The sequence below is a fragment of the Ostrinia furnacalis genome, unplaced genomic scaffold (genome assembly GCF_004193835.3).
Source record: "Ostrinia furnacalis isolate ACB-3 unplaced genomic scaffold, ASM419383v2 OfSCF6002, whole genome shotgun sequence".
Lineage (NCBI taxonomy): Eukaryota > Metazoa > Arthropoda > Insecta > Lepidoptera > Crambidae > Ostrinia > Ostrinia furnacalis.
This window is the reverse complement of record NW_021136241.1, coordinates 55,606-82,258: the sequence shown is the minus strand read 5'-3', so window position 1 is coordinate 82,258 and position 26,653 is coordinate 55,606. Positions and strand designations below refer to the sequence as shown.

Below are 26,653 nucleotides of genomic sequence, written 5' to 3'. Positions count from 1 at the left end.
GCAGTAAGATCGATGAGCTAATGCCCAAATATGATGTACATTTTTGTCCCTATATTAAAGTTTTAAGTTGCCAAAAACCCAAATAGAAATATCACTTCATGATTTTAGTATGGAAAGGAAATTGCAGGCTTGAATCAATTCCGTGCTTCGTAAAGCACCTTAAGAAGTCGGCCCAAGTGACCTATTTGATCTCTATGGCGGCTCACAGTCTGACACCAGGTTTGCGTCTTCAGCTATTGTTGTTCAGCTATACCCTATGTTACATTATGGTGATGCAAATAAATATCTATCTATTGCAACCAACCCAATCCGGGCCGATTTTGTCTTCAGGGATTGAGAATTTGAGATTGATTCTACTGAACCCAATTAAATTGTGGTGATAGCTTCTTCATTGTGAAGCTGGCATAATAGATATTACAAGTTCTTTGTCAATAATTGTGTAAGTAATTACTTGGCGGTGAATCAACTATTTTCTTCCACTTTCGCCCGTTTCGTCATACTTCAGCATTCACGTAATGATCAGTAAGTTACGAGTGTTGGAGTAATGCATCTATGATTTGATGTCTCAATCAATTTTATGGCAATGCAAACGTGGGTAACAGAATCAGTCATATGAATCGACATTCTATTCGTGTGGGAAGCGATACTTGGTCTGTAAAAAGGTGTGACGTAGTTATTTATGAAGTAGTTACTTAAAGCTTTTTACGAAAAGCTTCCTCATGGTTTTGGCAAGGTATTAACTACACACGTCCTTCGGGCATTGTAGAAGTCCATGCCATGCGCAAAATTATGCTGAGGGTTACCAGAATTTGTAAGTCTTTTTCGTTCCATAAAGGTCTTTCCTGACAACACGTACCTACTTCTATCGAATCTATTATATTAGTATGTACATACTTAAGTGGTAAATTTTGTATGCTTTATGAGTACCTACAATTATATTGAATACCTACCTATGTTTTTGTGGACAACATAAGTCTGCATACTGCCTGTTTCATTTCCCAGATCAATAGGCTGCACATCGCATCCCGACGCGCGAAAGTGAAACCTACGGTTGCGCGTGCGCCGATCCCGGCAATCGCAATTTGTTGATACGATCGAGTGTCGGTCGTAAAGCGCGCAACGCCAACCGCGGTTGCGGGTTCGAATTGTGCTGGAGGCAAGTGTTGCTGTGATGGGCAAGATCATTTTATTACTGGAGGTATACGAACGTTGCTGTAAGTATTATGAAAGGTATGTTCATGCGTATCTATTCGTATTTTTATCTATTACGATTGAATGAGGGAATTGCTGTAGCAACACAGCCAAAACGTCAACCAGTAAGTACTCATAGGCACACGTGTAGTAAAAAGCGTGGAAACCCTTCTCCATTTTAAAGGAAAATTATTATTCTTTTATTGATCCTTAAATTACAGCCCATCATATCCAATATTCCAAAGAACAATTAGTTGGCAGTGTTGCTAATTTTAGATATAAGAAATCCGTACTTGAAATAATTTATCATTATCATTAAACGTTAAATGTTAGCCACTTTCAGTCAGCAAATTAATAACTAACTGAAAAGCAATCAAACACCTAATTAAATAGTAATCAACATGCATTCAAAGAAAAGGTTTAAACCGTTTAAGCTATAATTATAATAAACACTAAACACCACGCAGTCAAACAAACAGCAGGTGATCTAGGCAGTGCCGGGTTACAAAGTGTTGAAGGTTTGATGGCTATCTCAGCCCCTGTGAGATATTGCTTAATAGTCTATCTTAGAATCTAAATTCTAGAATATTTCATCATAGTCATGGTCGTTTAGGTTTTTATAAGAATGTTTATTATTGTATTCTCTATGTAGTAACTTAAGATGTAGCAGCATGATTTTGTATGAATTAATTAATTAATAGATTAGCTCAATGTAAACCACCAACTGTAAAGTTATTTCAAGTGAAAAATCTAGTCTAGATTTTTCGCTTGTCTAGATGCTGGACAATAACCCGTTGGAGAGCTTACAGAAATTAACTCGTACAAATGGTTTAAGCCTCGTACATTTTATGGCCAATACCAACAATTTATTACAAGCAATGTACCCAAGGACAGCACAATTTACTTTTCATACATTTTTATTCCACCAATAAAATGTTCAAACAAGTAAATAACGTGCGAAATTTTATTACTCATAATTCCAGAAACGTACTATTGCAAATAGCGATTTGTAAGTATACAGGGTGTTAGGTAAATGGGTATATGAGCCGACACTAGCCCATGTTAACATATGCATATAAATGGTATGGTGAAGTCAGAAAATTGATATCATAATTTTAATTATTTTAATTTTCATACAAATCTGATTTTATAAATTATATTTTGTATGAACATTTAAAAAATTAAAAATTAAATGATGATATCAATTTTCTGACTCCACTATATCATTTATATGCATATGTTAAGATGGGTTAGTGTCGACTCATATACCCATTTAACTAACACCCTGTAGTTAAAGAGATACAGAGTAAGTAACTTCATTTTCTATGAATAAGAATGTGTCTAAATCTAAAAATCAATAAGTTGCGATGGTTAAACATTCATTGAGCAGACAGAAAATCACAAATGTAATTGACTGCAATATACATATAGAGAATGATTTGCATAACAAAAAATATGTTGATTAAAAACTTTTTTGAATATTTTCAAAAGGTGCTGAGGCATGTCAATTAGGAGTTATCCCTAAGCATTAAGGTATTTTATTTATAGTGGTTTGAAAGAAGTTAAGTATTTCTTACATCTACTATATAAAAATAAGTCGGGTTTTCCTCCCTGACGCTATAACTCCAGAACGCACGAACCGATTTCCACGGTTTTGCATTCGTTGGAAAGGTCTCGGGCTCCGTGAGGTTTATAGCAAAGAAAATTCGGGAAAAGGGGGTAAAACGGGATCCACGCGTACGAAGTCGCGGGCGGCCGCTAGTTACCAAATAATTATGTAAATCTCCGATTTTCTGACACTTCTCTTCATGGAATCCATACAAAACGCGCCTATTGCTTCTAACTATTATCCTTGTTATTACAACTTAAAACTACCAGCTAACATTCTACTTATCTGGCTATGAAATATGGCGGTTCTCCAAATCCGTTTTGCAGTTGTGAATTCTCAAGTGTGCCTAAATACCATTTCTGTTTGCTGTTGACTAATATTATGATAAATCGTGGGCTTTGAACAAACTTTAGCTGTTTATGGGAAGACATTCTGTCATTTAAACTAATATTAATAAATTATATGCGGCATGTTTGTGGTTTTAACTTTATCAAGCAAGCCACAGAACCAATAGCTACTGAATTTTGATAGAGAAAGATTAATCTAAGAAGGACATGACCTTCTCTAATCGCAAAAACTATTTTTTGGGGCATTTTCAATTCTCTGAAAGTTTAAATGTACTCGTAGGTAAAGTAATAAAGTCACAAACAGTAACAGCGGTGGGAAAAATAGGTGGTATAATTAGCTGATGGATGTAAGTCCTGTGGGATCTCATCTAATACCGACACAGCTTTTTGCTGGCCATCACTAATTTGCGACCAGTCAGTCTAGGTGGTAAATCTATGTAGATAAATAGATAGATACAATTAGCATAGTATAATAATGAGTATTTACATACTATTAGATAGGCCCGATGTTCAGTTATCGCCAAGGGCTATATTTCCGAAAAAGGCGTTATCAGTGGATAATCTAGCATATTGAAGATCTCCCGGCATCTTTCCCGTATGAGTCACAGCACCAGCATGCAACGAACCGTCAATTAAATGTTGCACCGTTAGAAAATAAATTATGCAGCGTGTCTATCGGTACCGTCAGCAAATTATTTTTTGTGATAAGAAAAACGGACCTATTATAATATTAGAAAGGAGATTTTGAGCGATAAACATTATCTCACCCTTAGTAACTACTTAGCTCTAAATTTAATTTTATCAGGTTTCCGTTCTACAAAACTTATAGCAAAATCACTTGTTGTCCAAATTTTCTTGTATGATAAAATAGACACGACTTTCATGAGAATGTAACTAAATTATTCAAACTAATTTTAGTGGAAGTAAGGTCTGTATTGCTGACTCTACCAGCATTCTTGCTACGGCCTTGGTCTTCTTAGCGTTTAAATTTATGGACTTTCATATGCCTCTTTGAACTTATTTATGTTTGATTAGCAGCTTCGTGGTTTATGTTAATAAACTCCGTATATAAAATGTAAATAATTTAGTATTGTTTACTGCGCGGTGGTACACGGAACTGTTCCCACGACCGTAACTCCTGGTCGATCCCGATTGGAATATTGTTATTTTGTTGTATGCTTCGACCACATTCTGTATTGTTTTTACTGGTAGAAATGCTTGAGTCGACGATGAGTTAGAACTCATATTTATTAGTGTTCGGGATATATTAAGTCCGCTACAGAGCAATAAACACAGTGGTTGGTAGTAACATAATAAATATATTGGTATCAAAGCACACGTAGAATATTTACAATAGAGAGTTCGGCACAGCCATTACACAGCTAAAGACAACATCACATTTCAATATAAATGACAGTTCTATCATAGCGGTTCCAGCTAGCCAGCTCTACGTTATAGAGCATGAAGGTGCTCATCAACACACCCCCTCAACTCATGCTTTATATTCCACTGTCTTCCTNATGTCATCATTGCATTGCACTGATGGGATAGAAAAATAAACAAGCAAAACCTTATTCGTTAGCAAACGTCATATTTATTTAAATGGTAGCAGCACTGTTTCTTGCACTGTTATGTTGGCAGGTTTGACTCTTACAGTACCTAGTGCAAGCGAAAACCGACACTATAAGGTGACGAACCTTTTCATTCCGCGACTGTACCTACATACTTAAGTGGTAAATTTTGTGTGTATGCTTTATGAGTGCAATTATATGGAATAACCTATGTTTTTGTGGACAACATAAGTACCTGTTTCATTTCCCAGATCAATAGGCTGCACAGTGCATCCCGACGCGCGAAAGTGAAACCTACGGCTGCGCGTGCGCCGATCCCGGCAATCGCAATTTGTTGACACGATCGAGTGTCGGTCGTAAAGCGCGCAACGCCAACCGCGGTTGCGGGTTCGAATTGTGCTGGAGGCAAGTGTTGCTGTGATGGGCAAGATCATTTTATTATAGGAGGTATACGAACGTTGCTGTAAGTATTATGAAAAGTATGTTCATGCGTATCTATTCGTATTTTTATCTATTACGATTGAAAGAGAGAATCGCTGTAGCAACACAGCCAAAACGTCAACCAGTAAGTACTCATAGGCACACGTGTAGTAAAAAGCGTGGAAACCCTTCTCCATTTTAAAGGAAAATTATTATTCTTTTATTGATCCTTAAATTACAGCCCATCATATCCAATATTCCAAAGAACAATTAGTTGGCAGTGTTGCTAATTTTAGATATAAGAAATCCGTACTTGAAATAATTTATCATTATCATTAAACGTTAAATGTTAGCCACTTTCAGTCAACAAATTAATAACTAACTGAAAAGCAATCAAACACCTAATTAAATAGTAATCAACATGCATTCAAAGAAAAGGTTTCAACGGTTTAAGCTATAATTAAACAATAAACACCACGCAGTCAAACAGCAGGTGATCTAGGCAGTGCCGGGTTACATACAAAGTGTTGAAGGTTTGATGGCTATCTCGGCCCCCGTGAGATATTGCTTATTAGTCTGTCTTAGGATCTAGAATTTTTCATCATAGTCATGGTCGTTTAGGTTTCATAAGAATGTTTATTATTGTATTGTCTATCTGTTAGCTTTAAGTAGTAATTGTAATTTGGCATAATGATTTTGTGTGGATTAATTAATGGATTAGCTTAATGTAAACCAGCAGCTGAACTTAAATTTCTTTTAAGTGAAAATCAAGACAAATAACTTGTTGGAGAGCATACAGAAATTAACTCATACAAATGGTTTAAGCATCATACATTTTATGGCCAATACCCACAATTTATTACGTGGAAGGTACCCAAGGACAGCACAATTTACTTTTCATACATTTTTATTCCACCAATAAAATGTTAAAACAAGTAAATAACGTGCGAAATTTTATTACTCATAATTCCAGAAACGTACTATTGCAAATGCGACTTGTAAGCACAGTTATAGGGACTAGAGTAACTTAATTTTCTATGAATAAGAATGTGTCTAAATCTAAGAATCAATAAGTTGCGATGGTTAAACATTCTTTGAGCAGACAGAAAATCACAAAGAGAATGATTCGCTTAAAAAATATGTTGATTAAAAAATTGAAGAATATTTCCAAAGGGTCTGAGAATCTAAGCATAAGGTGTTTTTATTGTTGAAAGTTAATGGTTTGAAAGAAGTATTTCTTACTTTAGTACAGTTACCAAATAATTAAGTAGATCTCCGATTTTCTCTGACACTTCTCTTCATGGAGTCCATACAAAACGCGCCTATTGCCTCTAACTCTATTATCGTTGTTATTACAACTTAAAACTACCAGCTAACATTCTACTTATCTGGCTATGAAATATGGCGGTTCTCCAAATCCGTTTTGCAGTTATTGTGAATTCTCAAGTGTGCCTAAATACCATTTCTGTTTGCTGTTGACTAATATTATGATAAATCGCGGGCTTTGAACAAACTTTAGCTGTTTATGAGAAGATATTCTGTCATTTAAACTAATATTAATAAATTATATGCGGTATGTTTGTGGTTTTAATTTTACCAAGCAAGCCACCGAACCAATGTTGTAATTGCTACTGATTTTTAGTAGAGAAAAATTAATCTAAGAAGGATGACCTTCTCTAGTCGCAAAAACAATGTATGGGATATTTTTTGGGGCATTTTCAATTATCTTAATGTTTAAATACCTCCATGTAATCGTAGGTAAAGTAATAAAGTCACAGCAAAGTTACAGCGGTGGGGAAAAAAAGGTGGTATTAGTTGATAGATGTAAGTCCTGTGGGATCTCATTTAATACCGACACAGCTTTTTGCGGGCCATCACTAATTTGCGACCAGTCCAGTCAGTCTAGATGGTAAACCTATGTAGATAGATAGATAGATACAATTAGCATAGTATAATAATGAGTATTTACATACTAATAGATAAGACCGATGTTCAGTTATCGCCAAGGGCTATATTTCCGAAAAAGGCGTTATCAGTGGACAATCTAGCATATTGAAGATCTCCCGGCATCTTTCCCGTATGAGTCACAGCACCAGCATGCAACGAACCGTCAATTAAATGTTGCACCGTTAGAAAATAAATTATGCAGCGTGTCTATCGGTACCGTCAGCAAATTATTTTTTGTGATAAGAAAAACGGACCTATTATAATATTAGAAAGGAGATTATGAGCGATATTTAAACAGCTTAGCAAGCATCTCTAAAAATAATTTTATCAGGTTTCCGTTCTACAAAACCTATTACACGATCACTCCAGGTTCTGATTATTTGTCTGTTGTTTTTGTCCAAACTTTGAAAAAATACAGGGTGTTAGGTAAATGGGTTTATGAGCCGACACTAGCCCATGTTAACATGGTCATATAAATGGTATGGTGAAGTCAGAAAATTGATATCTTCATTTTAATTATTTAAATTTTCATACAAATCGGAATTTATAATATTTATTTTGTATGAAAATTTAAAAAAATAAAATGAAGATGTCAAATTTCTGACTTCACCATGCCATTTATATGACCATGTTAACATGGGCTAGTGTCGGCTCATATACCCATTTACCTAACACCCTGTATATTTCGCCTTGTGTACCTACCATAAAATAGACATGACTTTCATAAGAATGTAACTAAATTATCAAACAAATGTTAGTGGAAGTAAGGTCTGTATTGCTGACTCTACCAGCATTCTTGCTACGGCCTTGGTCTTCTTAGCGTTTAAATTTATGGACTTTCATATGCCTCTTTGAACTTATTTATGTTTGATTAGCAGCTTCGTGGTTTATGTTAATAAACTCCGTATATAAAATGTAAATAATTTAGTATTGTTTACTGCGCAGTGGTACACGGAACTGTTCCCACGACCGTAACTCCTGGTCGATCCCGATTGGAATATTGTTATTTTGTTGTATGCTTCGACCACATTCTGTATTGTTTTACTGGTAGTAGAAATGCTAGAGTCGACGATGAGTTAGAACTCATCTTTATTAGTACTAGTCAATCTAAATAAATAGCTCCGTCACAGACTAGCAGATACATACATCATAAATTAAAACGATGGATTGAGAAAATATATTATGAAGAATGTTATCCGTAGGTCTATCGAAAATGTTATTTACAGCTTTGTCATTTCCAACTATGGATTTCTTTACGAGTTTGATAGTTTAACTTTTTCTTGATTATGATCACTGCTTGGATTTTCATTGTGACAACTGATTATGACGATCATGGGACTGACCCAAATCTGCCAAGTGGCAACCCTATCTCAGGCATGCGCGCACGCACCTGGCCGATCCTAATTACTGATCTAACGGCGTTTAGGGCAGCCTTTAATTACAGACCGAGCACAATGCTAGCTGTTATGGGTACAGTCGTACTTTGAAACTTTAGACTTTTATTGATTTGAGACCTTGTCATTGAGGAAAGCGGAGCGGGAGCGTCTCGCGTTAATGAGAAATTATTAAAAAAAACACCGGGCGAGACTAGCGTAAAACGTCATATTCTATAGGTATACATTTCCCTTGTCAATTGTATCTATGCCTAAATTATAACAGTAGCAGCAGTAGTAGCAGTGTATAAAAGAAAGACAGAAGATTGGAGATAGGACTTAGATGATTCCGTCCTTATGCTCTCACTACTGCTACTTCTGCAAAGTCACTAACTCGTCTGTGAGGGAAGATACCAATCATATTAACTTTACAGTTAGCCACCACTGGCATGGAGATTCGAACGTAATATTCTATATTATTTTGTACTCGAAAGTATCAAAAAAGTTTGTTGGAAGCGAAAAACGCCATCCTTTGTTGTATGACAGATCCCCAAACCTGTCCAGCGGGTCTGAAATAAGATATGTTATTGAAGCTAACTGTAGAGACCTGGCTTATGAAATAACTCTGCAATTGACGGTTGCAATGCCGGAATCAAAATTTATGGTGTATAAATGAATTCCTTGCAACAAAGTTGAATCAGAGGCACAAAGATAATGTTCTTGGAGTCTGTTATCTAGGTGGAATTTGACCAATTCGGTGTTTTGAAACAAGTTGAGTTTGTACAATCTAGTAATTGTTGCACAAACGCTGATAAACGTAAGTAGTTAATAATTTAATAAGGTTCCTGAGTGTACCTACATAGTCTGTATAAAATAAAAAATGCATTTCAAACAAATAAAAGACGTCTGAGATTAATTTTATACTTAATTAATAATTTGAATTTGAATTTAAATTTTATACTTAAGATATTAGGTAAGCTTCAACAAATTATATTAAGCTTATTTAATTTATGTAGGTGGTGGCTGAATTATTTTCTATTAAAATTAAACTAAATGAATAAAAATGAATAATCCAAAGGAAATGATCGCAAAATTGTGGTTTAATCGAATAGAAAAAGTAGGTCCTTTTAGTCNCATTAGTCAAAAGAAGCCTTTAAAATTAGACCCGTATTCAACCACAGAACCATGATTCAAGAGCCGACCGGTTATTGACATAATGCGACTCGCTAAGTATTTAAGTAAGATTTACTCCAAACGCATTAAAATAAGGCTCGATGGCGTATCTTACTCGGACTTTAATGAGATCTAACGCGTGCTCTGATTGTGTGGAATTTATGGTGGGCGAGGGGCATTAGAGCACCTGTCGGCTTGCCATAGTGATGGGGAATGACTCCATTGAAGGTGATCGAGTAACGAGAGTAGAGTAAAAATACTCTGAATTTGGTATGAATTCATGTACACAAATATTCGGACCTCATTAAGAGCCTGTAACGCTGCTAATGCACTTTTACTACGGAATTTTAGGGAACTGTCTAAAAATTTGCCAATGTAGAGCTCAGGAAAGCTTTTAATTAAACATAAATTACAACGCAAGGAATTTATTAACTAGTTTTTGTGATTTCCGGAAATAAAATCTATGTTATTTTCATGGTAATTTAACGCATATTATTATATTTTATTGGAGGATATGTGTGTCAAATAAACATGAAAATAAAATAGATTCTCGAATAAAATATGTGCGTCATTATTGTAATTCTGGGCCTAGTTAATCTAAACCTAAATACTTCCAATTTTAAAGGGCAATTGCCAATTACAGATACTCAATCACCCAATAATATTTAAGTTGCGATGTTAAAAGTCAATTATTTAGACTAAATCGAGTTTGATTGGGTATAAATACTTTAGTCCGTTGACATTTCCCATCACTAGCGGCGAGATAATCCTGCCGTCTGCGCAGGCGACGCGCGGAACGACTTGATGCATTAACCACCATCGGTAAGAGGATTAAAGAGCTTTGATTTAGATTAGAACGAGCGTACGGTACAGTTAGCGATAACAATGTCTGGGACGTGCGAACTAAACGATGATGAGCGAGCGGTTTTGTTTTGGGGCTTCGACCCGCATTGGTGAAGCAATCCTTTTATCTGACAGATGAGCCATCACTAAAAAAGAAATGACAATCTGCATGTTTCAAATTATGCCAACTTCCTATAACAAAAAAAAAATGATTTCTTTGTCATGGAATGTGTGAAAAATTCCATGAAAACTTTTGAGGAATGAAAGAAAATGAATCACGTGTGTTTTTAATTTTATAAATAGGTGAAAGCAAAAACCAGACATTTCAAGCCTATTTAATAATATAATATTTAGTGTTTCAATAAATTATTTTGTGGATGGGTTTATCAATTCAAACTTTAGTGGGTCATAGTTATTTAATTTTTAGCGTTAAGAGTCGCATCTCAAACTAATTTGAAAATTATAAATAACTTGAATCGTGGCTTCAATTCCCGTCTTAGGCAGTTCGATTTTTTCAAGTTATTTATAATTTTCAAATTTAGTGGGTCATGTCAAGATGTAACAGATAAAATAATTTGAGTTGCCTTTTGGAGTTGGAGAACAAATCCTCAATTAACATTATCTAGACATCAGTTGAAGCTAAATATCCCGTTTAGAATAAATAAGATAATAAATCGTAGCCAATGTGTGCAGCTTTATAGATTTTATTTACCTATGCGACCGAAAACGGCAAAACTTAATATTCAGAATGCGTTGTTTAATAAATTAAACAACCACAAAATTACGCGTTTAAGTTCAAAATGATGTAATGCGCACGTAGGTGTCTAATAAATTCATAATTAGGATTTATCTGTGTGCTAAAATTTGAAATGCAAATAGCTACAGAGTACAGGGCTCCATATATGTGGTGTGGGGACTGTATGGTTGTACAAAGGCCGTATCTGATGCATGCTCGCTTGAGTTACGGCCTGACGTCACCCGGCTGGCGTATCGGAGGAGTCAGGCGTCGTAACTCAAAAATAGGTGTAGCTTATAAATTGAGCCCGCTTAAAAGAAAGGAAAATAATGGGATGTTTTAATGGGAACGCGATCACATGAATAGATTCAAGTTCATCAAAGAACGTATCCATTACAATATGATGTTTTTTATATTTTTTATAATTTAAATAGAAACTTCTTTAAGTATTTTTAGCAGCAGTATTCTAGCTAGCAAAGCCCAAATAAGACTTGTATACTTAATGAATATTGAATTATGCCATTTACGGAACCACTGGAGGCATGGCGGCGACATGCTCCCTAATGTCTTAGAAGCCTCCTGGAGGGCTTTCTCGGTGCGCCATCGATGTCGCTGTTCATCCCGACTTCTCGATTAGTAATCGTTAAGAACAGAAGCATCGGAATGGTAGAGACTTGTACTAATCTAACAAACATGTATCCGAGACTGGTGCTGCGTTCAAATGCCGTGTACTTGGAAGATACAATGTTGGACACTTGGACAGACTTGGCACATCAAACAATATTGTGGAATTGAATTGTGGTTTTAAGAATTGCGAATTTGCAAGAATATTGCTCCTATGGTCTGATATACGAGTATCAGATACAGTCGACTATTACGTACTCGTATACTGTAACTATTGCGTTAAAAATTATGTTAAAATTAAAATTCGTGTTTAACTAATGACATTTATCTGCCGTATTAGAATTTTCTTTATGGTTATTTTCATCAGTTTCTATTATAGTCTATTGCCTGTTACGCAAACGAATAATCCAAACATACAATTTGTGGTTTTACATACTGGTTCCATTATCTGTTTCTTTTGTGACATAATGCGGTTTCGTTTCGTAACTGTTTTCACTTTTATCACACCTCGTGGGTGGATTTGGCGTATTTTCAACTTAATAGTCGGATTAAGGGTCTCAATTACAATTCGACGGCGGCCGTAAATCCGAAGGACTCAAGCAGTAAATTTTAATGACTCCGATCCGATGTTGTATGGTAAAATAAAAGGACAACAAACGTTAATGGATGCAGGATTTGAGGAACACATAAATTTCAATGCTTTTCGATTAAGAGGTCTCTATGGGAACCGGAGGCGTGCGGTTGATAATTGAACTGTTTCAAAAATTAAGATGCAATGGTAGAGTTCAATGACCTGTGACAATAATGCATTTCAGATGCCTTTCATTTGCATCTCTTCATAATCTTTCAATTATGAAGCTTTTTACATATCTATCATGAAATCTTGGTAGCTAAACAAATGAACATAAAACTCCGTGTTCAGATTCCCACATTAGCAACGTGGTAGTATGAACACTAGGGCTGGGTTGCACCATCTGACTTTAACTTTCACAAACGTCAAAAATCTGTCAAAATCCATACAAAAACACCGGTTATCGTTATAGTTACTGTCAAAGTCAGCCTTAGATGTGTGAGTTTCACTGTCACGGTTAAGGTGTGTTATAGGCGTAAATGTAACAAATATTTCGGGTGAAGCTCGCTTCCACCTTCAGCCTGACCATCAGGTGAGATGCAGAGCAAGAGCTTCCTTGTTGTGAATAAAAAAAGACCTTGAGATAATATATGAGTTCCACTGTTACGGTTAAGGTGTGCTATAGGCGTAGAGGTGTGTAGGGCAAGAGCATCCTCGAGGATATAAAAAGTAGTTTCCATCAGGTGAGATGCAGGCTGCCTCGTTGTGGATAAAAAGACAGTACCTTTGGTGTCGATGGGTGTCGGGGCTGCCAGACTGGGGATCTCGGGCTGCGGAGGCTGCACCCTCGGGCCGGGCCAGGTGGTGGTGCTGCCGGCGCAGTACCGGGGCCGCGCCGCCGGGCAGCCGTCCGCCACGTCGCGGAGGGTGGACGCGTCTGCTGAGTACTCTGGGGAGGTTAAGAGGATATCAGGGACCGGGGACAACTCTAGGCTTGTGAAATCCTCAGGTTCTTAAAGGGAAGATTTAGGAACTTGTCTACTATGGAACTATTCCCACCTCTCGTTCCCACCGCTGCAACTCCTGTGTAGCTAGGATCTACAGACTTTGTCTACTCTGGAGACTTTTGAACTTTGGCTCTTAGGGAGAAAGTACTAAGGCAGTAGTAGTAGATTGGTCGCCTGGCTACATAGAGCAATTGTGACTTTTTTGTTAATTGGAATTTTTAAGGCAAGTAAGTATGTGTATGAGAAGATACACGGGACAGAGGGTTAATTGATGGTAGCGATTATCACCACCGCTCACTAACAACCATACTATAACAGCTGCCAACCTGTTGTACTGATGAAGTGGATTGCATTTGAGTGCCTCGCTAGCGTTACTAGATATTACAAATGAAGATAATTAAATAGGTATAGGTACATTAACAACATAAATAGTTGCTTAAAAATAGGAGCACAAATATACATACAAATCTTATCGAGAGAGTCATTATGTTATCTAACGAAAATCCTTTGGCATTGGTAATTTCCAATAATAGCCACATTCAATCAACGATAAAAACAAACCAATAAATCCCGACCTTTCATTGTTATTCAACGTGTAAAAACGTGCATCCTTTGTCAGATCATAAACAGTTCGTTTGGAGTGCCAATTGAATGTTTATAGAGCAGCGATTTTTGAAATATCTGACAGGTTCACGGTTAGAAGACCCCGGGCTAGTTGGAAATATGGGCTTTTTTTATCTCTCGTCGTGCAGTGCGAGTGCACCGAGGGCCGCAGCCTTTGGCTCGTTATTTATTGCCTATTTTGAGGTCAAGCCGCGGTCTAATGAACGAATGAGTAATGCGTGCTGATACGGCCCTCGACTCTGTTTGTTATAAACGTTACTGTTAGATTAACACATTCAGTGAATGATAAATGGACGTTGCGATATTATTGATATCATGACGGCAGGACGGCGTGCCACCACGAAGGTAAGTACTATTCAAACTAGTTTTCAGATCAACATCGAGCTTTTACAGTAGATAATCTTGGTAAGTCAGGACTAGGACAGGATTGTGTGTCTTTAAAAAGAAACTACCAAGTCTATGCAAAGCCTTCCGAGTTAATACAGGGCGATACTCACTTCTGGTGGTCGATGATTGGAGCAGGCTCGCCGTTTGTCCGCCGGGGAAGGTAGCGTTTCTCTTGTGTCGACCCTGAAACAATAAAACAAATCCTGTTAACACCTCAAAATCATATAAAGCTTTATTTAGTTTAGTTTGTCTTTCTCGTGGGAGGATTGTAATGCGTGTAGAAAAGATAGAATGAGTGGCGTAGGCAGTAGGCACCCCTAAATTATTAATGGCCAGAATGAATCCGGTACCATGATCGCGAAAAGACATCTAAGCTATCGTTTTTCTCTTAACTCTACACAGGAAAACCACTACAAACAAATATCGCAGAGACGTTAGTAACCCCTAGATAAGGAGATGCAATCTTGACTAGATCAATTAAGGTTTTCCTCAACCAAATACATCTTCATCGACGGCCGCTTTTCCTACGTTCTAACTGGCCACATACCAGTGGGAAAACGCGGGTAGAAATTGTCGGACATCGGTTAATTGTTCGAAAGCTTGGCGTCGATATGGCCGATAGACCCGATGGACTAATTGCCGTTCGCGGGAAATTACCGTTCACAATTGGATCTCGCTTTGAAGGTAGTTTGCAAGTTTCTACAACGTTGGAAGTTGTTGTTGCATCTAGTATCAACCCTGTTGTCAGACTGCAGGACTAGAGTGATCTTCTACTGTATAGATTTCACTAACTGACAAAGTGACTGAGTTTCTTCCGCCACTTCTTGTCAGCACCAGCCATATGTTGTCCCGAAGTGGTGGTAGGGCAAGCTATATTTGGGACGTGTATAAGAGCCCTGGAAAAAGCCTACTGAATAAACTATTTGATCTGATTTGAATACCTATAATAAAGACCTACAGTAATAGTAGTATTAGTAGTTCGTTAATGCCAATTTAAGACGCTTCAGCAGCCGATCGTAAAATTAGCAATTTGTCAGTTTATTAACCTGTGAATATGTGCATTTATAATTAAGGGATCGATACACATAAGCCGAGAACTTAAAAGTAATTGCTGCGAACGTAAAACAACAATAAAAGTGCGCCGGCGCCTCGTCCCGTTACCGTAGAGATGGGCCGATTGCGCGCTGACAGCGGGGGTCGCTGAACTGATATATTGCTTGATTTTATAGATACAAGCGTTTTGTAAATAATACCATCTGGTTTTGCATCTGCTTTTAAATTTAAAGCACAGACAACACATCAAACTATATTAATTTGTTACAAAACGGGGCTGTTTTGTACCAAAATTAAGATGCCATAGTGTTTACATTGATGTTCGTACCTACAACATTCAAGCTACTGGCGAATTGTGGGTCGAGTTTTTTGGTAACAACGTGGAGAGACTATTCGAGGTGTTGGTAATTGCTATATGGAAAGATTCCCTTTCTTAACCATCTGGTCAGATAGCTCAGATAGTTGCGTTCATCCAAAGCCGTTCCGTGATCATAGATTTATGAAGTAAACAAACAAAGTAAGAAAAAGAATTAAGACAATTACGATGACTTAAAATAAAGCCCAATTTTGTATTAGGATTGTATATTTGTATTTTTCTGGACATTTGAAGAACCATATGACTAGAGAGTAGAGATTTTGAAATTAGATAATAGGCGAAAAAATCTCACAGACGAATTAAAAATTACGTTCAATACAGGTACAGATTTTTCTCGTAGGTTATCGATCATCCGACGAGAAAAAATAACTATTTACAGCTAAAATATCATCAATGTCCCTATTTGAATACTGTCTCATGCCTATAATTACATCTTAGCTTAGTAATAATTTAATAGCTTGTTTGTTAATAAGCTTAACTATCACTTGTGCCTTTTAACTCTATAATAATATTAAGTGGCTGATAAAATAAGGGTTGATGATAGTGCCATCTATAGTGAGTATTAGAGTCTTAGTTTAAAAGGATGCCAACGATTTAAATGTCACCCTGTATATTCTATAGGCAGGTGGGCAAACCCCCCAAAAATTCAAGCTAGAAGAAACTATACAATCATAAGATACAAAAATATAAATACAGAAAGTTACAGATAATTTTAAGAGTAACCTTTGGTCCGATCCAATTAGATATTGATTTGCAAGTCTAGCATAGCCCTATAAAGGCAAAATGGTCAGATCCATGTCCCTCTTCAAGATTACCTTAATAATTTTTATGAATATTTAATTTTATGCTGCTTAGGTACATATTTTTAATGGACATAACAGTTAACGCACTCACGACATTTCATTTCGTGTATATTTAATTTATTTAATAACTACCATGATCGTGCTCATAAGTGTTATTATAGAGCGGTAAAAAGCTATGTTGAAATCTGTTTGTAAGGCTTAGAGTACATGCATTCATAATCTTAATGCTCTCATAACAGATGCACTGGATTCTTTCAAATTCTATAACATTTTCTTTCTGAATCTGGAAATAATGTAGATCGAACCTAAAGGGGTAATTTTCGGAACTAGTCTGGAAAATTCCTTAATGTTTTGACTGTAGTCATCCTTTGTGTATTTAAAATAAAAAAAGGTAAGGTAGGTTTTCAGATAATCTGGAAGAAATTAATGTATGTCGAAGTTAAAGGGGTATTTTTGGAACTATTGTTTGTCTGGGATATTGCTATGCTACCTAAATGTCTTAAGTGTAGGTAGAGTCATTTAGCCTTAATATTATGTAAAATAAAAGAAGTAGGCAATTGATTGTAATGTACTACATTAATAACAGGCTTATATTGTTTGTTTGGCGTAGGAGTGTTAGACTGTTAGACATAAAATATGATAAATATGAATAATTTCGCGTTGAATACAATTAACCTCATTTGCTACCTGTAATCCTATGATAATAGCCAAGTTGTAAATCAGCCGCATTGTATGGAACTTGGCTTGGCATCATTAAAATTTGTAATTCGGTTTATGATTTAATAAAATCGATGTAAGTTTCTTAGATTATATGGTTTAAGCTGCATTTATAGTTTTGTAGTCTTGTATTATACTTGCTGGAATGATAAGGTATCTTTTTGTGAGACAAGGTCGTATTAAGATTGTATTATTATGGTAATGAATACTTGACTGTGACAAGTCTAGGTACATAAGTCATCAATAGGTGACAAACTTTGACTATATTAGTTTAAATTTAGCCTTACCAAAGCATTGATATCCCCTTGTGTGGATAAAAAAATACTGGTCCAATTTGATATCTTTGTGCTTGATAGCCCATTTTATCGAGGAAGGCTTTTAGGCTATTAACATCACCCTACAGACAATTGGGACGGAGTAAAGAAAAATGTTGCAAAACCGGAAATATTATTCAAACCATTTTCACGCGTACGAAGTCGCGGGACAGCTAGTACATTATATGCTTTGCAGTTATGTATAAGGCGAATAGGTATATTAATTAGTTACTATTAGTACGAGCTTATATTGATAATTTCTTCGGATAACAAAGAAATTTCTCAAGCGTTGTTAATTTCCTTTGAAGGCCTCCATATTAGTGTATCGTGGTATCGTATCTGTAACACTGACACTGCTCCGGGGTCAGCGACCTTGGCCGGTGGTCACGAACTTGATGCAAATGTTTGGTAACGCGTGTTGGTCCAAATGTTGGCCAGCTTTTTGGTTCGAATGAGAAACTTTTTTTGTTGCATGTTTCGTTATTTCCTCATTCCTGCAAGAGCTAAAATCTTTGAAAATATGAATAAAGTGTGTGCAGAACACAAACTGAAAATTAGTGTTTTGAATAAGTCAGAGGAGGGTAAGAGGAAGTGTTACTGGCACAAAATATTTTAAATATTTTGTCTATTTAAATTCAATTGTTTTATTTACATTTGATTGGAGGATGTCTAAACACATAGGCTTTTTGCTCAACAAATAATCGAACGGGAAGTAGCGTGGACAATTATAAACACATCACATAGTGTTACCTATGTTTGCATCGTGTTTCTCTTAGAACTAATACCAATTAAGTGCCGTGATTGCCTCGTGCTGGGCAGGGCTGCCACGAAATGGAAAAAGCTTTATTTTTTTTGTATACAATGATTTCATGAAAAAATATTCTTATCAGATTAAAAGTATTTCACGTTTGAGTAGCTTGAGCTAGTGTGTGAAACTGATTAGCAGAAAAAATATAGTCCGATATCAAGGGTAAAAAAAAAAATATTTTGTATTCCAACGTTAGAGCTAGAGAATCATAAATGATAATTCGTTAAAACATGATTTTCCTAATAATGAAGATCTATGTAAATAAACAAATACTTTAACTTTTACCCCCCCATAAATCGGTCATACCTCCATCGTCATTCCGTAAGTCTATGGAGCACAGGAGAATATAAAGTTAAATTCACGTCCAAAACATGTAGGCTGGGTTGCACCATCTTACTTTAACTTTGCCAAACGTCAAAAATCTGTCAAACTCCATACAAAACACACCGGTTATCGTCATAGTTACTGTTAAAGTAACGTGGTGCAACTCAGCCTTATTATTCCTTTACTAAACAGTGAAAATAAAAAGCCAGCTCCTTAATCTGAGGTAGCCCTGCATCGGACGCACTTCCTCAATATTAATCGCCGCAGTATTTCTTCTTCAGCCCATGTTTGGATTTCATCAGACGCATGCGACGCCCAATGCCTTTTCCGCGTGCGGCAAAAAACCAACGTTAATTGTGTACTAGTTCGAAAAACAAACTAGAGATGGCTCTGCTTGGAGACTATAAAAAAGTTTAGAAACTAACTGCGGTGTTTGTGAAAGAGAAGACGATAATAAGCGAAAATTATCTATATTAATTTAAAGAGGAAAAAGATTGTTTGTTTGTATTTAATAGGCTTTGAAATTTTCCCTAGTAGCATTCTAAATTATTTCTGATGAACATAGGCGGTACGAAGTTCGCCGAAGAAGAAGAACAATCAATAACCCGAAAAAACAAAGCACGATCTGTTTTACTTGATTACGAGTGAGTACCTATAATTTGAAATGTTTAACTATTGGATATTTTAGTTACATTATGTGCCTTTGTTTAAAAAAATAGATCGCTGTGCAAGCGCAAGTATAACATATTTTTAATGTGTTAAAAGCTATTTAAATTAAGCACATGTAGAGATGCTGAAATCTCATAAACAACCATAGATGCATGTTGTCTTAAACTAACTAAATTCCAATAATAGACCAACTCTACGATAACAGTAACAGTTATAAAACCATACATCAAAGTTACGCAACGCTCTATGTAGCGACTAGACTTGGCACCAGCAAAAAAAGCCTTTTTTACCCGACTGCGCCAGAAGGAGGGTTATGTTTTTGAAACAATAATATTGAGATTATCAAGAGTTAAAATGTTAATTATAAAATTTTTTGGTAAATTATAATCTTCGACACAAATCTTTCGGATCCACTATCATATTAATCAATCAAGTCGACCTGCTAAAGTGTACGTGTTTTCAGTTGATTGCAAATTAACATTATTTTGGTCCTTACTTTGCGTATAATTTTAACAAAATTCTGAGAAAATAAAAATGCATATTTGCAATTTTCTTACATCGAAACATTTGCTTTCAAGAAAGTAAATAGATACCGAAAGCACATCAAGTAAGTAACATACTGGCATCTTACATATGAATCTATAAAAATGTAATAAGTTTGACGTCGCTTCAAAATGCCTTATTTTCTCAAGTATTTTCAGTAGAAGAAGAAGGGACTCCTAATCATAATAAATCTAGCTCTATATAAAGGCACAAGCACACGTTCGTCCAGTTCGGCCCAAATGCAAACGCGCATCGGGTTACGTGCGCGGGCGCATGACTCACGCGCCGATAAGGGCAACGAGTTCAGGATCACTGGATCCAGGTCAAGTTTTTTTGGAAATGTGAATCATCGGCTGAATTTATTATTTCCTCTGGAAGGATGTGTAATTGCTGTAATGGATACAGATATCAGATAACTCAGAACTTGCGAATATCTTTACAATATTAAAGTCACCTTGACAAAAGCTTTGGTTAGGTATTAGGCGATACCTATTTTGTTATCATCATCATTTCGGCCACAGGACGTCCACTGCTTATGATCAGCAGCCTCCCCCAATGACTTCCACATCGCCCGGTTGGTAGCGGCCTAAATCCAGCGCCTTCCTGTTACCTTTATGAGGTCGTCGGTCCACCTTGTGTGCGATTAGAAACCCAACCATTTGCGTATAAATTCTACTTTAAGAGGGAAAATAAAGCTTTTTTTCTTGCCAGCTCTATTATCTGTACAGTCTGTGTAACTTTTTCATGTGTATCTCACCTCGCGCTGTCAGTCAACAACTAACAGCACCAGACGGCTGCATTAATAAACTTTAGCGGTAAGTTTAAAAATAAACTACTTTTACGTATGCATTGTGTAGTTGAAGCCCGTTGTTCAAATATCAAGAAGAGTTACTGCCTTTAAATAGTACCTGTGACTACTTATACGTAGGTCCCGCATTCACAAACGATGCTTGCTTAATTGAAGCGNTTGAAGCAGCAAAGCTATGCGAAGTCGAACGCACAGCGTTGAATAGAGTTCTGTGATTGGTTCGTGTATGTCACTCAGCCACTCAAGTATTGTTAATGAATAGATTTTTGGGACCCTGTGCGTCCACGCGCACTGTGAAACCTCATAGTAGGGGTCCCGTTGCAGTGGGCATCTTGTTAGTGAGTGGGTGGCACTGCTCAGTTTACTCTTTTTATTTTATTTTTTTTCTTCTTCCATTATTATGTGCCACTGTCATGTCTATGTAATTGCCTGTATTTGTGTGATGTCCATTGTAATAAATGTATCTTTCTTTCTTTCTATTTATTTATTTGCTTTAGCATTATGCAAAAAAAGAAGCCTTATCAAATACAAATACAAGTTGTATTGGAAGCCTTTTATAGTGGCATCAATTTACGCCATAAAAACATTGCCTATTCGCTCTACTTGAATATCACAGGTATCCATTGATTTGCGGGCTGTCTACAAACATAATAGAGTAGAAACGCATTATCTATCTCAATGGTGGAAACCCAACACTAGGTCCAGCTGACAATGGTCGAGGCTGACGNGGCTGACGCTCTACTGCTGACGGTCCCGGCTTTGGATTTCACTGGCCTTGTTCATGAATGCGTGTTTATTAAATTGATAGCAATCTGGATGCTGAATGGAACAAAAATAATCTACTATTTTTCTTTTCAATAAATTAAGAAGATAATCAAAACGAATCTAAAGCCTAGTCGCAGACCACCGACTTTTTATCGGCCGATAGTTGGGCAGTATCAGTATGGAAATGTATGATAGTGCGCACATTACATCGGCCGATTCTTCATACAAATTAGTATCCGGCCCAAATATCGGTCAACTAAAAGTCTTCAGTCTGCGGAGAGTCTAAATCTATCTACCAACGATATCGGCATCGGAATGCTGATTCGAAATTCGGGGTCGCCCTACCATCCCCTAAAATATGTCACTTTATTCCATAATGCAATGCAAGCAATATGATTCATAGATTTAAAATATTATTATTTTATTATTAACTACTAGTTTTATTGCAGGCCACAAAAGGTCTAATCGCCCAGCAACGGATGAGTGTGCATCCCAAACCGATTCAACCTTCACCCAGTTGTCTCGCCCCCAATGCTCAACGAGATCAACCCAGTTCGTCAACTGGGTAATCGCCGGTTAATGTCCATCTGTCAGATAGCCACTGGTTGGGCAGTCTCCATTGACTGAAGGCGACATGGCGTCTATATTACTTTTTGTGTGGACTTGAAGTGACTTGAACCACGTATAAAGCTTTCTTTCTATAAGTTTACCGTTATATGGACGAATGATTGTTACTACTTCACTACTAGATGGATTTTAATTAAATTTGGAAATGTTATTCAAAAGCTTTTATCGAAATCTATGCATATAGTCGTGGGAAAAACTTTCATTTTTCCTAGACGATATAAAAATAAATATGCAGAAAGCACCTATGCGGGTGTTAGTACATTTGACATGCTCTTCCTTTTAATGTAAAAATAAATTTAAACAAAAAAAAAAAGAAAGTGTTATTGCAAATCTGCTTTTACTTAATTGTATCTGTACATAAAGTTAAGTATTAGGTACAATATCTTGAAATGAATTGAACATAGGAAGTATATGGTAAAACTAATTTAATTATTAATACACAGCTATTTTAAATTTTAATAACGATTCCTTGTATAGCAATTTCATATAACGCTAGAAAGGAAATTGGATTTTTGTCCGTTAAAGTGACAGGTTTGAACTTAACTTAATTATTCATAAGAGTAATATTTAAACAAATTATGTACTTTAACATAAACAAGACGAATTACCATAATCGCGGTATGAATATTTTAATACTGAATCGAAGTGTGTACATGATTGCACTATGATTGGCAAACATTATGAATTTATGATGATTATAACTATGTATTAACATTAAAATACATTAATTCGGTGAGCGTATGTCACTTCCTTTTATTTTAAAGGAGTTTTTGAGGAGCAGCATTATTAATTTCCATTTATTATAATTATTTTAATTCAGCATTGTGTATAATAATTATTATAAGTAATGCAAACAAAATTTTAATAAAATATGACACAAAAAACGGATGTGTACGTACATTTCCATATTCATGAGTTTTATAGTTAATTATATTACCTACTTAGTTTTATTGTGGATCTCACGAAACGACAACGACGACATTTTTACATTCTTATTTTTTTTCTTTCCTTCTTAGGCGCAGTGTTATATTAGTAGGTATAATTAAGGGCTTAATCAAAACAGCCATTACAACAAGTATTTTTACGTAATAATTACAAACTAAAATTTTCTACGATGATATAACAAACATAAGACTTCTGATGTGTTAATATTCTGTCGTTTTACCCAAAAGTGAGCTTTAGAAATTTTTAAACGAAAATATAAATACGTTAATCTGTGGGACATGGGATCTTGGCTCTAACTTTGGAGAGTACTTACCATGGACCACACTAGATAAGTGTGGGTCTTATATCAAAGCGAAAGGTCACTGATTGACTGACTCACTCATCACGAAATCTCAGAAACTAGAAGTGCTAGGAGTCTCAAATTTTGCATGGGGGTTCCTTTTAGAACGTAAGTGCTCACTAAGACGGGATTTTGCAAAATTCAACACCTAAGGGGGTAAAACATGAACCACGCGTACGTAGTCGTGGGCGGCCGCTATAGGTATATGAACTAAGACCTGATCTCTTGGTCACCCTCTGGAGCTTTAGGCTATATCAAGTCCCCAAAAGACAGGACTACCTAGTTTGGGGACTACCAGTAAGTCACTTGAATTCCTATTAGTAAAACTACTTTGTAAGCATATGTAACTAAAGTGCATTTTTCTGGAAATAAAATTTATTATTATTATTATTTTGAGTTGTTTTAAATTTATTATTATTATATTTTGAGTTTCGCTTCTTGAGACAGACCCTGAAATTACATACTCATGGTACTTATAGGACTTTTTTTACCTAATCGCTCTATGGCCCCAAGCTGAAGTTACGTAAGCCCTTATCTCACATATCATTGACGCAATTATGATCCGAGGCCCACATGTGTTTTCCTGCGCCGGCGCAGCGTGTCGTTTGCGGGTCGTTATAGGAAGTGCCCGATTACTGATTAACATATTCCGCTATTTCTCAAATTGCCCGGTCGTCGGCGCACGCGCTGCTTTCGCCAAAGGAAATGGGGGTAGGGCTGACAGTTTCGAAATATGGACAGCTGAGGTACTGAACTCAGAATAAAGTTAAGGTAAGAAAGGAGCCAGTTTCCGCTGTGGTTGAGAATTCCAGGTGAAGCGCACTTCTACCTTCGGTTTTACTATAAAATAAAATTACTAATTAAAATCATGAACCTAAAATCCTAATGTAATGTATTTTTTTTCACAATGAGGAAACTCTTAGCTTGCATCGCCCATCTGATAGAAAGTAATGATCAGGCCGAAGCTGAAAGAGAGCTTCTGGAATCTGGAATTCTCAACCACAGAGGAAACTGGCTTCTCTTTATTCTGAGTTCACTACCTCAGCTATCCATATCTCTGCCTATCTTACCTCTAACTTTATTTTGATTTTTAGCCGCTGTGGGGAAATGGGTGGTAATAATTATAATTTTGCAAAAGGCGATGATTTAAGAAGTCCTAAATTATCTTTAATAATAATAGGCATTAGTTAGTTAGTCTTTATGGCTGATCGTTAACTAGATAACATTGCATTGCTCCCGATTCCAGAGACAACCCTGCGCGTTCGTCTCATTACTGTCAGTCGGCGTTCGTTTAGAAATGTAAACACAGTGTTTTGGGCCCCGGCTTTCCTCGGGACGCTAATGGGACTAATATACGGAAGATATTACTGGGGAGTGGTCTCCGGGAAAGCTGTCCTTAATTTGTTTGTGGATGTGTACTGTAGACGCTATCGAGGAGTTTATGGCAGTAATGTTATAGAATAATGCTGAGTTCTGTCACCTAACTTTAACCGTAACTATGACGATAGCCGGATTTTGAATAGTTTGACAGATTTTTGACATTTGTTAAAGTCAAAGTAAGATGGTGTATAAAGAGGTTTAAAGTCATAGAGCTTAGGTGATTTAGTAGAATTTTACAAGATTAGACATTCCTTCATTAAAGAGAGAATTTATATGGTAATTAACATCTTGTCTCTATTTGGAAACACACCTATGATTATAAATTTTAATAGCACGTTGAAAATCAAGTTTTGCCTTCACACAAAAAATAATTGTAAATATCTCAGCATAATCTATTTCATTGGATTACTGTTTAGAATAATTGCACATCACAAATAAAAAAGCAACGCCATTAACATTATTAATTATAATTGCTTAATCGGTAAAATATTTTTATACGATGCATGTCATCTTCCCCATCAGAGAAGACTATTCATGATCAGAAAATTGCGATATAATGTGCTCTATTATCATAATCGATGGAAAATAAACACACTCGTGTGGTATCTGCAAATAACTCAGTCAACTTTTTGGTTTAAGATGATTGAGTGCTCCACTTTTTGAATGTCAGTGAGTAATTGTTTTGCGCTAAAAGCCATGGCTCTTATTATCTCAATTCTTTATGTAATACGCAAGTGACAAAGAGAACAGCAAAATAAGATGACGCCTACAAAATACCACAAAAAATACTTCCTCAAGTAATGGTAACTTCAAAGTAAAAAAGCTTGTTCTATGAACAAATAACAAAGCAAAAACCGGGACAAACAGGAAGATGTGCGTTAACAGGTTCTGTAGAAAGGCTCGTTAGTGCTCATTCGACAGATAAGTGACAACTTTTTTGTGAACTTTTTCTTGAGTTCGAATCATCTTGGAGCTGTGATACAGACGCGCCTGGACTCGCACAAAGGCGCTAGTGAGTTGCGCTATTACTTCGGAATGTACTGGCGGTTCTATACGAGCTAGGTAATCTGTAGTCCCCTCGAGTACAAGCCTCACTAATAAGGCTAATGAAGCTGTCGATACTTTAAACAGTTCGGAGTTATTAACACTAATTAACGCCGACCTTCAAAGAACAGATCTTCAATTACTACTCATTAAATATTTTCGGGTCCTTAAAACGAGTGGTTATTTTAATGTACGCCTCATTGCATTTTAATAGTGTCAATTTGGTAATGATTATTCTTTGCCTGATGAACAGATGACTTCATTTTGTGGCAGGTATAATGAAGACCTCCATCGTGTCGTATGATTTGGTGAAAATAAATAAGGTATGCTCCTTCTTTCAATTAAAGAAGAAACGGGTCCGTTTGGTTCCGACAAAGGAGAATATTTTAAGTGGAGGTCGTAAAGGGCGACTATGTGGACATTATGAAACCATCAGACCATGTGAAGTTCTCCATTTGCCTTTGGTAATTAAGAGAGAGTCGTACTCCTACCGTGGAGACTAATAAATGACCTACCAGGCTAGGATGCGTGGATGGATGCTAGGATGATTTGAGACGACAAATGTGTGTCACAGTTTAAAATCGATAAAGTGCCTCGATAAGATAATTGTATACTGCTATATCTTCAGCGCCCTGCTGAGGATGTTGGTTATCATCATCAACATCATTTCAGCCACAGGACTTCCACTGCTGAACATAGGCCTCCCCCAATGAC

General features: G+C 36.4%; 1 protein-coding gene across 6 annotated transcripts in view; it reads right to left on the bottom strand.

Moving 5' to 3' along the window:
* Positions 1-26,653, bottom strand: part of LOC114361825 (protein outspread-like) — a 56,863-nt gene that overhangs the window by 29,926 nt on the left and 284 nt on the right. For all 6 annotated transcript variants that reach the window (XM_028317017.1, XM_028317021.1, XM_028317019.1 and 3 more), the window contains exons 2-3: positions 14,534-14,606; positions 13,190-13,354 (exon numbers count right to left, since the gene is read on the bottom strand). In XM_028317017.1, the coding sequence (XP_028172818.1) occupies positions 13,190-13,354; positions 14,534-14,606 (238 nt within the window). The remainder of the gene's footprint in view (positions 1-13,189; positions 13,355-14,533; positions 14,607-26,653) is intronic.